This window comes from Eubalaena glacialis, chromosome 10, assembly GCF_028564815.1.
Source record: "Eubalaena glacialis isolate mEubGla1 chromosome 10, mEubGla1.1.hap2.+ XY, whole genome shotgun sequence".
Taxonomy (NCBI): domain Eukaryota; kingdom Metazoa; phylum Chordata; class Mammalia; order Artiodactyla; family Balaenidae; genus Eubalaena; species Eubalaena glacialis.
Genome location: NC_083725.1, coordinates 13,836,179 through 13,850,252, shown reverse-complemented (window position 1 = coordinate 13,850,252; position 14,074 = coordinate 13,836,179). Strand labels below are relative to the sequence as shown.

Genomic DNA, 14,074 nt, shown 5'->3' with positions numbered 1-14,074 from the left:
AAAGATTTCTACACTTGGAGCAGGCTGAGCTCTGGGTACCAGTTTAACCTTGGAGCTGCCTGCAAGCTCTCCCAAAGCAGCCACCCTCTGTCTCTTTTTAACTAGTCTCCTCGCCTTTAGAGAGGGAAAGGGTAGGCGGGGGAGGGGGCGGGGGGGGGTGGATGTCCCACGATTCTTGCTTTCAAAGCATTTTTATCTAGTTTGGGGATTCCCAGGGGATGCCTGAGCTCAAGGGCCAGAACTGAGGGAAATTAATTGGGGTGGTGGTGGTGCAGACAGGCTGACAGCTCCACAATCCCTTGAGAGTGACGGAATCTGCACCCCCAATTCCCCTCCCCCTCCGCCACCACCGTTGTATAGTCTGTAATCCAGGGACGTGTCCCCACTGAGTGACTTCAGCTCTCCCTTCCTCAGTGGCCCCAAGTCGGCCCTTTGCCACCAATTCCCCAGTCCCGGGTCCACAACTGCACTCGCTGCGGCACCCCACGTCTCCGACGCGTCGCTCCCCTTCGCCGTCCTCGCCCCCCGGGGGCTGCGGGGCGGCGCGGGCTCTTTAAGAACAGCGGGAAGGGCGAGCGGCAGCTTGGAGGAGAGCGCAATCGCCCGGCGGGTTCGGGAGGACAAGGCACCGAGGGTCGGGCTCAGGGAACCAGGTGTGCGCGGCCAAACTGAGTAGGGGCGCGCCCCAGTCGCCCCTCCCCAACCCTGTCATCTCTCTTCAGACCTGAGGCCCGAGCCCTCCCCTGTCGCCCGTCCCGGCCCGGCCCCGCCCCGGCCCGGCCGCCGGGACCGGGAGCCGGGACGCCGGTGCCGCAGCCGGAGGCAGGTAAGAGGGCCTGGAGTCTCCATCCTCGGCCCGCGGCAGCGCTAAGCATCTCGGCTCCGCACCGGCCCGGGGGCGCCTCAAGGTGACCAAGCTTGCGGAAGATGGGAGGGGGATGAGCCCGCCATGGGGGGCTTAGTTGGCAGCGGGGATTTGGAGTCCGGGTGGTGCGCCCATCCCTGGGGAGAGCCCAGGGCGCGCGGACCCAGGGGCGCAGGCGGGAGGGGCTAGCCAGGGCGTCTCGCCCAGGGATGGGGAGGGGAACGCAGCGGGAGGCCCAGAGCCTCCTCTTCCTCCGCCTTCGCCTGGTCCACCCTGTGCTCACCCTGCTACCCTGACCTCCTAGCCGGCAGCCTCCGCCAGCCGCCCCTTCCCCCGCCCCCCCCGATCCAGTCCCCTGGGGCTGCTGGCCTGCGGGGTAAGGAGATTAGAGCCTCCGTGGGGAGGAGGGAGGGGTGCGGGCTTCGAGGGGCCGAGCTGGGGCCAGGCTAGGGCTGGGGCTGCCCGGGACCAAGGAGAGGTCGGGACTGATCGTTGCTGCGCGGGGAGTGGTGGTCGGGGGAGGGCAGATGCTCTGGCGGTGGGATGTGGGCTGCTCCCAGTAGCCGGTCTACCCTGAGAAGGAGGCGGGGAGTGGGGGCGAGGGCACATTAGAAAGCAAGGGAGCTCTGAGCCAGGGATCGGGGTCTGCCCCAAACTGAGCACGCCCTCTCCCTGCAGGCCGGCGGCGGCGTGATGGCGGAGAAGGCGCTGGAGGCCGTGGGCTGTGGACTAGGACCTGGGGCTGTGGCCATGGCCGTGGCGCTGGAGGATGGGGCGGAGCCCCCTATGCTGACCACACACCTGAAGAAGGTGGAGAACCACATCACCGAAGCCCAGCGCTTCTCCCACCTACCCAAGCGGTCAGCCGTGGACATCGAGTTTGTGGAGCTGTCCTATTCCGTGAGGGAGGGACCCTGCTGGCGCAAACGGGGTAAGGGAGCAGCCTGATGGGGAGTTGTGAGCCCCGATGAGTTGCCCCTTTGGGAGCATGAGGCCTGGATGTTCCCTCTTCTGCAAATCCGGCAGGAGCGGGTCCACTAAAATCTATGCCCCTCATTCACTGTGCACACAGCTGAGGTGCCGGGGGTCTGCACTCCCCCTACACCTGTAAGCATCATGGGACACTAGATGCAATTGGTTATTTCCTCTTCCAAGATGACACTATCACCTCTGGTCCATGAGGAGTTTTCCTTCGTTGTTTCAGGTAGAGCTCCTGCCTCTGAGGGCTGATATGAGAAATTAGGGGCTGTGCTGCAGGGGTTGTCCTCAGTGGTTAGCAAAAATCCTTGGACCTACAGAGCTCTGCTAATTTTAAAAGATGTTCTCATTCCTGTCTTCTTACTTCGTTCTTGCCGAAGTCCTCCGAGGCATGGAAGGTGAAGGCTTGACAGGATAGATGACATCCCTGTATTACTAATAAGGAAACTGAGGCCCAGAGAAGTTGAGTAACTTGACCAATGTCACACAGCTAATAAGTGGCAGACTTGGGACCAGAAGCCAGGTTTTCCAGCTCTCCATGCAGCGTTCCTTTCTCTCTCTTAACTTCCCTGTTAAGCATTCCCATCTCCTCCTTGTTTCTCCCATTAGGACAGGGGGGTAAGGTCTGGCTGGGGTTCTGAGTTCCTTTGAACCCTGACCATCTCCTGCATCCCTTGCAGTTTTTGCCCCCCACCCCACCCTCCCTGCCCTGGGCAGGTTGAGCTGGGAATAAGGAAGCTGGGTTTTTCCCCAGAGCCTGGGTGTGGATCAGGGGTGGAGCTGGGACATTGTTCTCTGAGGTTTAAGAAATGTTTGGGGTGCTTCAGAGCAGGACTGAGCCTGAGCTCTCTCTGCACTCCCTACCCTCACTCCCATGAGGGACCAAAAGGTCACAGGGCCTGAGCCACTGGAAACTGAGGTATCCGGGCTCCCTGCTCAGCACCTTAACCCTAAGCAGCCTCTCGGCCCTGAGACCAGCTCCGGGCCAAATGAGGAGGTAGTTGTTATTTTCCTAGCCCTCACAGTTTTAAGGAGAAATGAAGATACAAAAGAAATGTGTCTAGATGGGCCAGCTCTCTGGTTGCTTCAAGCCACCAGCCACAGCAAATGGGCACCCCTGACCAGGTCCTTCCCTCCTTTGTCCTTGCCAGCCCGATTCTGCTTTACTGGCCATTTTGCCGTCTCGTCCATCCCTTGCCCCTTTCTCTGCCCTCTGTCCTCCTCTTTCTGCCTTCTCTTTTCACTTGAATCCCTGTCCCCTTCTCTGGAGGACAGAAGGCAACTAGAGGTAGGCAGAGAGGAAAAAGAGCAAGGGGCGTGGAGAGAGGGAGATTTCTGTCTTTCCCACGTAAGGATTTGTCACTCACCTCTCCTAATTACAAAGGACATTTCTTGATTTTTAAAACCCTTTTCTATTAATTATTATTAATTATCTTACTTATTATTCATAATAACCTTATTATGTCCTTGGGAGGAGATATACTATCCTTATTTTTTTTTTTTTTTTAATTTATTTATTTATTTATTTATGGCTGTGTTGGGGCTTCGTTTCTGTGCGAGGGCTTTCTCTAGTTGCGGCAAGTGGGGGCCACTCTTCATCGCGGTGCGCGGGCCTCTCTCACTATCGCGGCCTCTCTTGTTGCGGAGCACAGGCTCCAGACGCGCAGGCTCAGTAATCGTGGCTCACGGGCCCAGTTGCTCCGCGGCACGTGGGATCTTCCCAGACCAGGGCTCGAACCCGTGTCCTCTGCATTAGCAGGCAGATTCTCAACCACTGCGCCACCAGGGAAGCCCCTATCCTTATTTTATAGATGAGGAAATGGAGGCCCTGAAGGATTAAGTGACTTCATAAAATTGTGAAGAGAGTTACTGACTGAGGCAGATCTAGAACTGTGGTGGGTCTCCATCCTGAAGGCATGGCAGGCCCCTCCCATGCTGAGCAGTTGTGGTCCAGCAGGAGTCCCAAGACATGGGTTCCTAGCCGCTTGTAAGCTGTGTGACCTTGGGCAGGCTGCTTACCCTCTCTTGGCCTTACTTTCCTCGTCTGTAAACAGGGATGATAAGAATACCCACCACACAGGCTTGTTGTGCGGCTCAGCTGAGATGTTAGCTGTGAAAATGCTTTGTGAAAGGCAAGCGTAGGGTGATATCTGAATTTGGCAATAGTGTTCAATCAAGTGCTTGGTGGGGATTAAATGAAGGGAGGGGTCATCATTGTCAATTTCTTCCCCTGCAAAAGAAATCGCTTCCTGTGAGTAGCTCTGAAAGGCATACACTGGCATGCACAACCACACTTCTTTCTAATTGACGGCGATGATGAATGAGGCAGAGGGTTGGAATCCATGATTTCCCCTCTCTCAGTAAAGAACTTGCTGTGTGTGTGACCTTGGGTAAGTCACTGGATGTCTCTGGGCCCCAGTTGCCTCATCCATGTTGCTACAGCAGTGACTGAGGCACTGAGCTTTGTAAACTGGAAAGCACCATACAGGCAGTTGGTGTGATCGGGATCCCAGAGTGGGCAGCAGCTGATCCCCTGTCTGACCGGATATGTCCAGAGGGACGGCTGGGTGCTGTGGAGGGAGGTTGAAAGATCACATCCCTTCACGGATATGTCCAGAGGGACGGCTGGGTGCTGTGGAGGGAGGGTGAAAGATCACATCCCTTCACTGCCTCGGCTAAGGAGGTAGAATGGAGAGGGAATTGGGCTCCGTATGGGTGGGAGGAGGGTGGTAGTGAGCAAAGTACCTGGTAGGGGATTGGTGTTTCGGCCTCACCGAGGCAGGTCTGCAAGCACAGCAGGCAAGGCCAGCCTCCTTGGCTTCATCTTTCCTCTCCACCCACTTGTCTCACCAGTTGACTCCATGGAGTCTCTGCCCTTTGTTCCCTGGATTGTATTACATATATGCTGTTATATAGCAGAGCTTTTCCTCCCAAAGCCTGGAGAGCCTCTGCCTTCCTTTCCCATTTTGAAATGCTGCTCATGCCACCTCTTCCATGAAGCCATTCCTGATTTTCCCCTTGCCCTTCCACCCTCATCAATTCCATTTTCTGCATTCTCATTGCACATGATTTGTACTTCTGTTATAACCCTTATTTTATCTTTCTTCAGATCCATAGATGGTTTCTTGTCCATCTTTTTAACCTAGACTATCACCATCTTGAGTGCAGGAACTATGTCTTCCTCATTTTTTTGGTGCACTCTCTGGTACAGAGCTTGGAATGTAGTATATATCAATAAGCGCTTGCCAAATGGGATTAATTATAAAATATCACTTGTTTTTAATGGGCTCTATGTGCCAAGCACTGTGTCATATGCTTTACATATATTATCTCATTGAATCTTTATAGCAACCCTATGAGATAGGTACTATCATCCTCATTTTACAGATGAGGGACCTGGAGCTCAGAGAGGTTAAGCAACTTGCCCAAGGTCACACAGCTGGTAAGTGTGGAGCCAGAATTTGAACGTAGATCCACCCGACTCCAAACTGGTACTCTTAATGCATATGCTGCCTCCCAGTGAGTGAATGAAAGGTGAGATTTTACTGGGCCATGTTAGAGTCTGCAGAGACAAGCCTGGTGGGCAGAGAGAGCACCCTGAAGAAGGCTTTTTAGAATGAGACCAAGGTAGAACCAACACTTATTGAGCATCTAGTATGTGCCAGCCAGTCTGCTAAGGTTACAAAGATGAGTAAGACACAGACCCTTCCCCCAAGGAGCTCACTGACTAAGAGGCTGGAGGAGGGGAATGAGGGGCGGGCACATCAAGTAACAAATGTGTTGGCATATGAGAAGTGCTATGGGAGCACAGAGGACAGTCAGCCAGCTCAGGCTGGATCGTTGGGAAAGTCTTCCTGGAGGGGATGAGAGAGTGGCCGCTGTGTTTGTAGAAGAGTAGAGTCTACTGTAACTTTGATCTCCTCTCCACGCCCATCCGTCAGATGTGGGGGTTTTCCCACAGCCTTCAGAAGAGCACTGCCGGCTTCCCTGGTGGCGCAGTGGTTAAGAATCGCCTGCCAATGCAGGGGACACGGGTTTGAGCCCTGGTCCGGGAAGATCCCACATGCCGCGGAGCAACTAAGCCCGCGAGCCACAGCTACTGAAGCCCGCGTGCCTAGAGCCCGTGCTCCGCAACAAGAGAAGCCACCGCAATGAGAAGCCCACGCACCGCAACGAAGAGTAGCCCCCGCTCACTGCAACTAGAGAAAGCCCGCGCGCAGCAACGAAGACCCAACGCAGCCAAAAATAAATAAATAAATTAATTAAAAAAAAAAAAAAAAGGAAGAGCATTGTCACCTCGGGTACTTTGACATTAGTGGTGGTCGTTTCTAGGGGGACGGGGTGAGAGGGTATAGGTTATTGTTGGGGCTCTGAGGGTCGCTCCTCCTCCACTGTAGGGTCGCCCTACAGTGAGTAGGGACTGCCTATTTCACTGACAGCCATGGCTCCTAAGAGTTTGGGGTGTCTCTGTTCATTGTAGCCCTGATCAAAAGTTCCTCCCTCCCTCACTGCAGGTTATAAGACTCTCCTTAAGTGCCTATCAGGTAAATTCTGCCGCCGGGAGCTGATTGGCATCATGGGCCCCTCAGGGGCTGGCAAGTCCACGTTCATGAACATCTTGGCAGGATACAGGTGAGGACAAGGCTGGGGTAGAATGGGGGCAGGACCAGGCAGAGGGGTCCCCTGGGGAGCACAGAAGTTGTTCTGAAGTGACCCTGAGCCCCATCTCCAACCAACGTTCCTTCAGGGAGTCTGGAATGAAGGGGCAGATCCTGGTCAATGGGAGGCCGAGGGAACTGAGGACCTTCCGAAAGATGTCCTGTTACATCATGCAGGACGACATGCTGCTGCCACACCTCACAGTGTTGGAAGCCATGATGGTGAGAGCTGGATGGCCGTCCCCTCCTCCTAGTCCTTCCCTTTATCTGCTGTCCCCGTCCTTCCCATTGGCTAAGGGGTCAAGGCTATGCCCCCTCCCACACATATCTGATCCGCCTTCTCTCTGGGCCCCAGGTCTCTGCTAACCTGAAGCTAAGTGAGAAGCAGGAGGTGAAGAAGGAGCTGGTGAGTGGGGGAGGGTGGGGGGAGGGGAACGGGTCAGCTGCCCTTTTCAGTGCTGCTGAGTTCTGGGGCCCCCGAGTTGGGTGGTAAGAGACGGGCGGCCAAGGCTGGGACATCACGCTTCAGGGAGATGCTTACTTAAATTGGGGTGGTGCTGGGGGAAGCAGAGACTCTGAAGCTGACCTGGGGTGGGTGGGCGGGCGGGCCAGGTGACAGAGATCCTGACAGCACTGGGCCTGATGTCCTGCTCCCACACGAGGACAGCCCTGCTCTCCGGAGGGCAGAGGAAGCGCCTGGCCATCGCCCTGGAGCTGGTCAACAACCCACCTGTCATGTTCTTTGATGAGCCCACCAGGTATCTCTCCCCCTCCTCTCCCACCAGGATGCCTCCTCCCCTCAGCCCAGAGCCAGGGCTAGAGGCTGCATCTGCTCCACTGCTGGAGACAAGAGCATGTGTTTGCAGCCTCCTGGGGCCAGAGAAGGGCTCCACCCCTGCCAATCCTGTTGCCATAGCAGCCCCATCCTTCACCCTAGCAGAAATCCCGATGTCCTCCTTGACAGATGTCGCCTGCTCCTTCTCTCCCCCACAGCCAATCAATCGCCAAGTCCTGCTGATTCTACGTTCTTTTTCCATCTCTCAGATTCGCCCCACCCCCATTCTTAGTGCCAGTGCTTAAATTCAGGACATCATCAACTCTTGCCTGCATTTCTTCAAAAGACTCCTATCTCCTCATCTCCAGTCTCTCCCAGCCCATCCTTCTTCCAAACTGCAACCAGAGTGAACTTTCTAAAAGAAAAGTCTGGCAATGCTCACTCCGCTGCTTAAAAATATGCAGTGATTCCCATTTGCCCTCAGAATGAAGTCAGAGGACTTACAAGGTCCTGGTCTGAACCTATTTCTCTGGCCTCACATCTTGCTTCACACTGTCTTGTATTTCATGCTCTGATAATACTGAGTCACTGATAATTCTCTGAGTCAAGCCGTGTGTTTCATGCCTCTGAGCTTTGCACACGCTGTGTCTTCTGCCTGGAATGCCCTTCACCGCCGCACCTGCCCTTCCTCCCTCCCTCACCTGGCTTAGCTCTTTCTTCTGCCAGACTCACTCAGGAAGCTTCTCTGACTACCCTCCAACACCTTTGTACAACAGAGCTTAACCCTCCCCCTACTTCACCCCATGTTTCTACAGCATGGTCCACATTATCTCAAATGATCTGTGCATTTCTCTCTCTCTCCCTCCCAACCAGAGTCTATGTCTTATTTATTCATCTTTGTAATCCCAGTGCCTGGCATTCAACAGGTGCTTAATAATTGCTTGTTACACCTAACAGTACTCTGGGCTTCTTGGTACCTCCAAATGCCTGAATCGTACAGTGTGGATGGGATAAAGAGATGGCCAGGGTGACCCCCTTCCTGCCAGCTCCCTCGCCCTCATAGCAGCTGCCCCATCCAAACAGTCCCTTCCCTTGTCTCTGCCCACCTCACCCCGCCCCCTGGTGGCCTCTCTCTGGACAGTGGTCTGGACAGCGCTTCCTGTTTCCAAGTGGTGTCCCTCATGAAGTCCCTGGCCCAGGGGGGCCGTACTATCATCTGCACCATCCACCAGCCCAGTGCCAAGCTCTTTGAGATGTTTGACAAGGTGAGGGTCTCGGACTCAAAGATGACCGGCCTGCGATGGGGAGAGGGAAGGGGTCAGTAGAGGTGTCGTGGGACCTGCCTGACCCGCTCGTGGTGTTTTCCTCGTCCTTCTCTTTCTGTCTCAGCTCTACATCCTGAGCCAGGGTCAGTGCATCTTCAAGGGCGTGGTCACCAACCTGATCCCCTATCTGAAGGGGCTCGGCCTGCACTGCCCCACCTACCACAACCCAGCTGACTTCAGTGAGTGAGGGCCTGTTGGTAGAGGCTGGGTTATGGTGGCGGGCCAAACTTGGGGGTTCAGATCATGCATTTCGGCCTCCCAGGGGCAGAGATCTCACTGTCGCCTGCCTTCCGCGCACACCCAAGGAAGGGCTGGCTTGCCCTTGGGAAGCAAGGATAGATCTTAGCTGAGCACACCCCTCTGTGTCCCCCAGTCATCGAGGTGGCCTCTGGCGAGTACGGAGACCTGAATCCCCTGCTGTTCAGGGCTGTGCAGAATGGGCTCTGTGCCATGGCAGAGAAGAAGAGCAGCCCTGAGAAGAATGAGGTCCCTGCCCCCTGTCCCCCTTGCCCTCCGGTGAGTAGGGGTGGAGAGGGCAGAGTGCAGAGTGGGGGAGGAGAGAAAGGACCATGGACATGGCCCTACCAAAGAGGACATGCCTCAGAGGCATCACAACCACTGGGTACTTAGGAAGAACCCAGGACTTGGAATAGACCTGCTATTAGCTGTGTGACCTTGGGCACATTACTTAACCTCTCTGAGCTTCGACTTTCTCATTCATTTATTTGTTCAACAAATTCTTACTGAGCATCTGTAGCACATTGTCCTTAGTGCCACCTGGTAAACAAGACTGAAGCTGTCTCTGGCCTCGGGGCCAGCGTGGTTTACTATCATCACTAACTTGGAGGTGACGATACTTATTTCACAGGGTTATTGGGAGGACTAATTAGATCGTCACACAAAGCTCTTCGCACCGTAGCTGGTACAGTTGGTGTTCATTCCATGCCAGCTCTCTTCCTTAAATGAGATACTATAACCCTGGAAGACTGGGAGGGTTATTGTTGCTGTTGTCATCATTATTTTTTTTTTGTCATCATTATTATCATTGTTAATAATATTGTGAAACTGGTGGCATAAAGGTATTACACCCTTAGGGTAAATGTTTTCAATGGATTAAAGAGTAGTGACTGGGGAATTCCCTGGTGGTCCAGTGGTTAGGACTCTGTGATTTCACTGCCGAGGGTGCGGGTTCGATCCCTGGTCGGCCAGTAAGCTGTGCAGCGCGGCCAAAAAAATAAATAAATGAATAAAATAAATAAAGAGAAGTGACTGATCTATTAGTAGCCCCCATGGGTGTCCTTAACTCCTTTCTATCTCCTCCCTCCCAAGTTTTTTCTCCCTTTTTTTGTCTCTCTCTGAATCTCACTCTGATTCACACCGCTAAGGCCAGCTTCCAGGTACCCAACTCAATGGTGGAGAATTCTGGAGGACCCTTGCCCCCGGGACGGGCTCAGGGGTTTTCCCACCAGCTGAGCTGGGTGCGTGGTGGGGGGTAGGGTAGGCTCACCTGATCCAGTTTCCTCTCTCCAGGAAGTGGATCCCATTGAAAGCCACACATTTGCCACCAGCACCCTCACACAGTTCTGCATCCTCTTCAAGAGGACCTTCTTGTCCATCCTCAGGGACATGGTGAGACATCAAGTTGGGGGAGGGGAGGCTGGCATAAGCCTGGCCTTGTGGGGTGTAGGATCCCAGCAGCTGGGATAGTGATGGCGCCCCTCCCCCAACAGCTCCCCCTAATGCCCCCGTGGGTCTCTGTGCCTGTGAGGGCACACCCACATTCCTACCCAAGTGTGGCCTGCCCATCCCTAGCCTGTGATCCATCCTCTCTCCTCGTGATCACCCCTCACACAGGTCCTGACCCACCTGCGGTTTGTGTCCCATGTGGTGATCGGCGTGCTCATTGGTCTCCTCTACCTGCACATCGGTGACGATGCCAGCAAGGTCTTCAACAACACGGGCTGCCTCTTCTTCTCCATGCTCTTCCTCATGTTTGCTGCCCTGATGCCAACTGTGCTCACCTGTGAGCCGAGCTGCCCTGGGCGTGGGGCGGGAGTGGGGGGCACGGGGTAAGGCCAGGGTGCTGGACAGCTGTGCCTAACCGGTCTGTGTCCTCAGTCCCCTTAGAGATGGCCGTCTTCATGAGGGAGCATCTCAACTACTGGTACAGCCTCAAAGCGTATTACCTGGCCAAGACCATGGCCGATGTGCCCTTCCAGGTGAGCCTCTTCCTCCCCCCCCACTGCCTCCCTCCTGTCTTGCTCCTTCCATCCTTGCTTGCTTGCCTCCCTTAACCTTGTTACCTGCCATCCTTTCCTTGACTTCTTCTCACTTAGCAACAGGTGGTGAGCACCTGCCATGCACCAGGCTCCATGGCAGGCACTAGGGATATAGCAACAAACATGATGGAAGTAGTCTTGACCTTGTGGAACTTATGTTCCGGTGAGAATAAGAGAGGACAAACAGAAAATGATGGAAATAACAGCCCTACAAATGGCTCTGTGAATCTTATTCGAGGCAGTAGAGAATAACGTGGGCTCTGGAGCCGTACTGCTCCTCGTTAGCTGTGAGACATTGGGCAAGTCACCTAATCACTCTTTGCTTTAGTGTCTCCATCTATAAAGTGGAATGATGATAGTATCTACCTCGGGATTGTTTCTGAGAAGGAAATGAGTTAATACATGTACAGTACTTAGAATAGTTCTCAGCACATACTAAAGTACCCGATAATGTTTGCTGGGTTTGGTTGTTGTTATTGCCACCACTACCCTGTTCCAAGCACCAGGGCCACCAGAAATCCGTAGGGCACCTTTAAGCAAGTTAGAAAACATGTCTCCCTTCCTCAGGGTGGAGGCTGCACTGTGCTGGGGTGAGAAGAGCTCAGCTGGGGCTCCACCTCTGGTTGCCTCTTGGTTGGGCGCCTTGTGCAGGGAAGAACCTGCCCTACTGTACATGGTAGGCTCGGTCCCTGTCCTCCAGGAGTTGATGGCATCCGGGGGGCAAAACGTTCTCATATATACTGTTAATTAATTAACAATATAAGGAATATGCTGGTCCAGATGGGAAGGGCCTTCAGAGAAGTCACTGTGCCTGAACGGGTCCGAGCGGGCCTGATGGAAGAGGTGAGACTGGAGCATGAATGAGGTTCTTAGAGCCGGGGAGGAAGGGGACGTGTCAAGTTCATGTGACTGCATGAACGGGAGTGCAGAGGCAGGAGCAGGCACGATGCTCTAGCAATTGCTGTCCTAGAGGTTCTGCCTGGGTGGAGTGGAAGGTCTTGGCCTCTGCCCAGCCCTGTGCCCACTCCCCAGGTGGTGTGCCCGGTCGTGTACTGCAGCATTGTGTACTGGATGACAGGCCAGCCAGCTGAGACCAGCCGCTTCCTGCTCTTCTCAGCCCTGGCCACTGCCACGGCCTTGGTGGCCCAGTCTTTGGGGCTGCTGATCGGAGCTGCCTCCAACTCCCTACAGGTGAGGGGATGGTAGGTGGGGACCCCCAAGAGGGGGAACGGAGTCTGGTGGGAGGAATCAGAGGCTGGCCTAAGGAATGGGATGGATCTATGGGAAACCTGGGGTCCACCCCAGTCCTGGGTCTGTCCTGATCACCCCTGTGACGGCCCGGTCGCCTTCCCTCCCCTCCAGGTGGCCACATTTGTGGGCCCAGTTACCGCCATCCCTGTCCTCTTGTTCTCCGGTTTCTTTGTCAGCTTCAAAACCATCCCCACCTACCTGCAGTGGAGCTCCTACCTCTCCTATGTCAGGTCAGTGCCCCTTCCTCACCATCTCCCCCTGCTCCTCCCTGTAGGAGGCCATACCCCAAGGCTGAGAGATTGCACCTGGGCTCTGGCAGTTTGCCAGGGAGCAGGGTCCCTGTGCTCTGTGTCCCGCTCTGATGCCCTTGCTTGCCCAGGTATGGCTTTGAGGGTGTGATTCTGACCATCTATGGCATGGAGCGAGGAGATCTGACCTGCTTGGAGGAACGCTGCCCTTTCCAGGAACCACAGAGCATCCTCCGAGCACTGGATGTGGAGGATGCCAAGCTCTACATGGACTTCCTGGTCTTGGGCATCTTCTTTCTGGCCCTGCGGCTGCTGGCATACCTTGTGCTCCGTTACCGGGTCAAGTCAGAGAGATAGAGCTTTGCCCTGGCCTGCACCCCAGCCCCTGCAGCAGGAAGCCCCTGGCCCCGGCCCTTTGGGACTGTTTTAACCTTGTAGACTTGGGCCCCGGCTGCTGGTGCAGCCGCCCTCCCCTCTCTCAGCTCCTCCACAGGCTGGCTGTCGGACTGTGCTCCCAGCCGTGGCCCTGGGGCTGGGGGTGCCAGGCCTCCCCGCCATGCCCAGGAGTCTTCCCCAGTTGATGCTGTCTGTAGGTCTGTAGCTTCCTCCCTCCTCTTTCCAACATCTGCATGCAAAGACCACGGGGAGGCTGCCACCTGCCTTCTGCCCCCGCACCCCCGCTTCTCTGTTGTCTGTCTGGGAGCCCCAGGCTCTCCAGGCCCCCACTGACAACTGACCAAAGCGGCCCCCCCGGGGGTCCCCACCACACAAGTGTTTGTAAACTGGGCTGTTATAAGGTTGGTGTTCCAGGGCTGGGCCTTGGTGGGGTCCCCTGGATGTCCCATTTGGACGTTGGAATGGAGCAGGGACGGACTCTGGAAGTCTCTTCCTCCTCCTCACCTCTCCCTGCCCCTAGACCCTGGCTGATTTGGACAATCTGTTGGGACAGAAGCTGGGTTTTCTGTCTGGATCATCCCTCCCAATCCTGGGGATTGGAGAGGCCTGGCGCCATGGGCTGTCCCCTGGACTCCTCCCCGTCACCTCTGGTGGGGGCTGGGCCTGTGGCACCTCTGCAATAATGTCTGTGTTTCTCTCCCATCTGCCACTGGAACTGGAGAATGCACTTTATTCTGGGGGGTGAGTGGGAGAAGACCCAAGCCTCCTTTCTCGCTGCTCGCGTGGTCCCTCAATGCTCCCTCACCTCTCCTGAGTTACAGGCACAAATATGCGAACAGGCAATCTCGGCCCTACACACACTCGCTGTCCCGCTGTGGCTCACAGGAAGAGTGATGGTGGTGGTGACGGTGGGTGCTGTGGGAAGGGCCGTGTCACCCTCCTCCCGGGGACCCCGCTTTGATTCTAAGGATGAGGCTGGTGCTGCTCGGGGCGTCTCCAGGATCCACAGGTGTCTACCCCCCAGTCTTCCCTCCCTCCCTCCGTCCCAAGCCAGGGGTGGCACAGGGCACCAGCTCCCTGGAGTTCAGGACGCCACACAAGCACAAGCACGAGCATAAGATGAACTTGGCCGCTGCCACCCCACGGCTCTTCTTTTGTGCGTCAAGCTGGCAATCTCACTCCCCCTCTCCTTCCATGGCCACTTGCTGCTCATTCAAACTCTCGTCCACGTCTCTCCACCTGCTTTCTATCAGCCAAGGTGGGCCCTGGGCACCAGAGCAGCATGCCCACGGCACCAGA

General features: G+C 55.4%; 1 protein-coding gene across 2 annotated transcripts; it reads left to right on the top strand.

Moving 5' to 3' along the window:
- The first annotated feature begins 1,558 nt into the window (after nt 1–1,558).
- On the top strand, nt 1,559–12,736 carry ABCG4 (ATP binding cassette subfamily G member 4). 2 transcript variants are annotated; one of them, XM_061202479.1, is made up of 14 exons: nt 1,559–1,796; nt 6,358–6,475; nt 6,591–6,723; nt 6,857–6,907; nt 7,114–7,259; nt 8,418–8,541; nt 8,666–8,780; nt 8,975–9,117; nt 10,132–10,230; nt 10,456–10,624; nt 10,720–10,820; nt 11,913–12,071; nt 12,243–12,361; nt 12,511–12,736. In XM_061202479.1, exons 1-14 carry the CDS (start codon nt 1,559–1,561, stop codon nt 12,734–12,736), a joined length of 1,941 nt encoding a protein of 646 aa, XP_061058462.1. The 2 variants fall into 2 exon arrangements, with proteins under 2 accessions (XP_061058462.1, XP_061058463.1); XM_061202480.1 differs by lacking the exon at nt 1,559–1,796 and adding an exon at nt 5,231–5,285.
- Nucleotides 12,737–14,074: the final 1,338 nt, after the last annotated feature.

Coding starts and splice junctions, on each gene's coding strand:
- ABCG4 (XM_061202479.1), top strand. CDS start 1,559: ATGGCGGAGAAGGCGCTGGAGGCCGTGGGCTGTGGACTAGGACCTGGG. Junction 9,118..10,131: donor CCTGTCCCCCTTGCCCTCCG/GTGAGTAGGGGT, acceptor TCCTCTCTCCAG/GAAGTGGATCCCATTGAAAG. Junction 10,231..10,455: donor TGTCCATCCTCAGGGACATG/GTGAGACATCAA, acceptor CCCCTCACACAG/GTCCTGACCCACCTGCGGTT.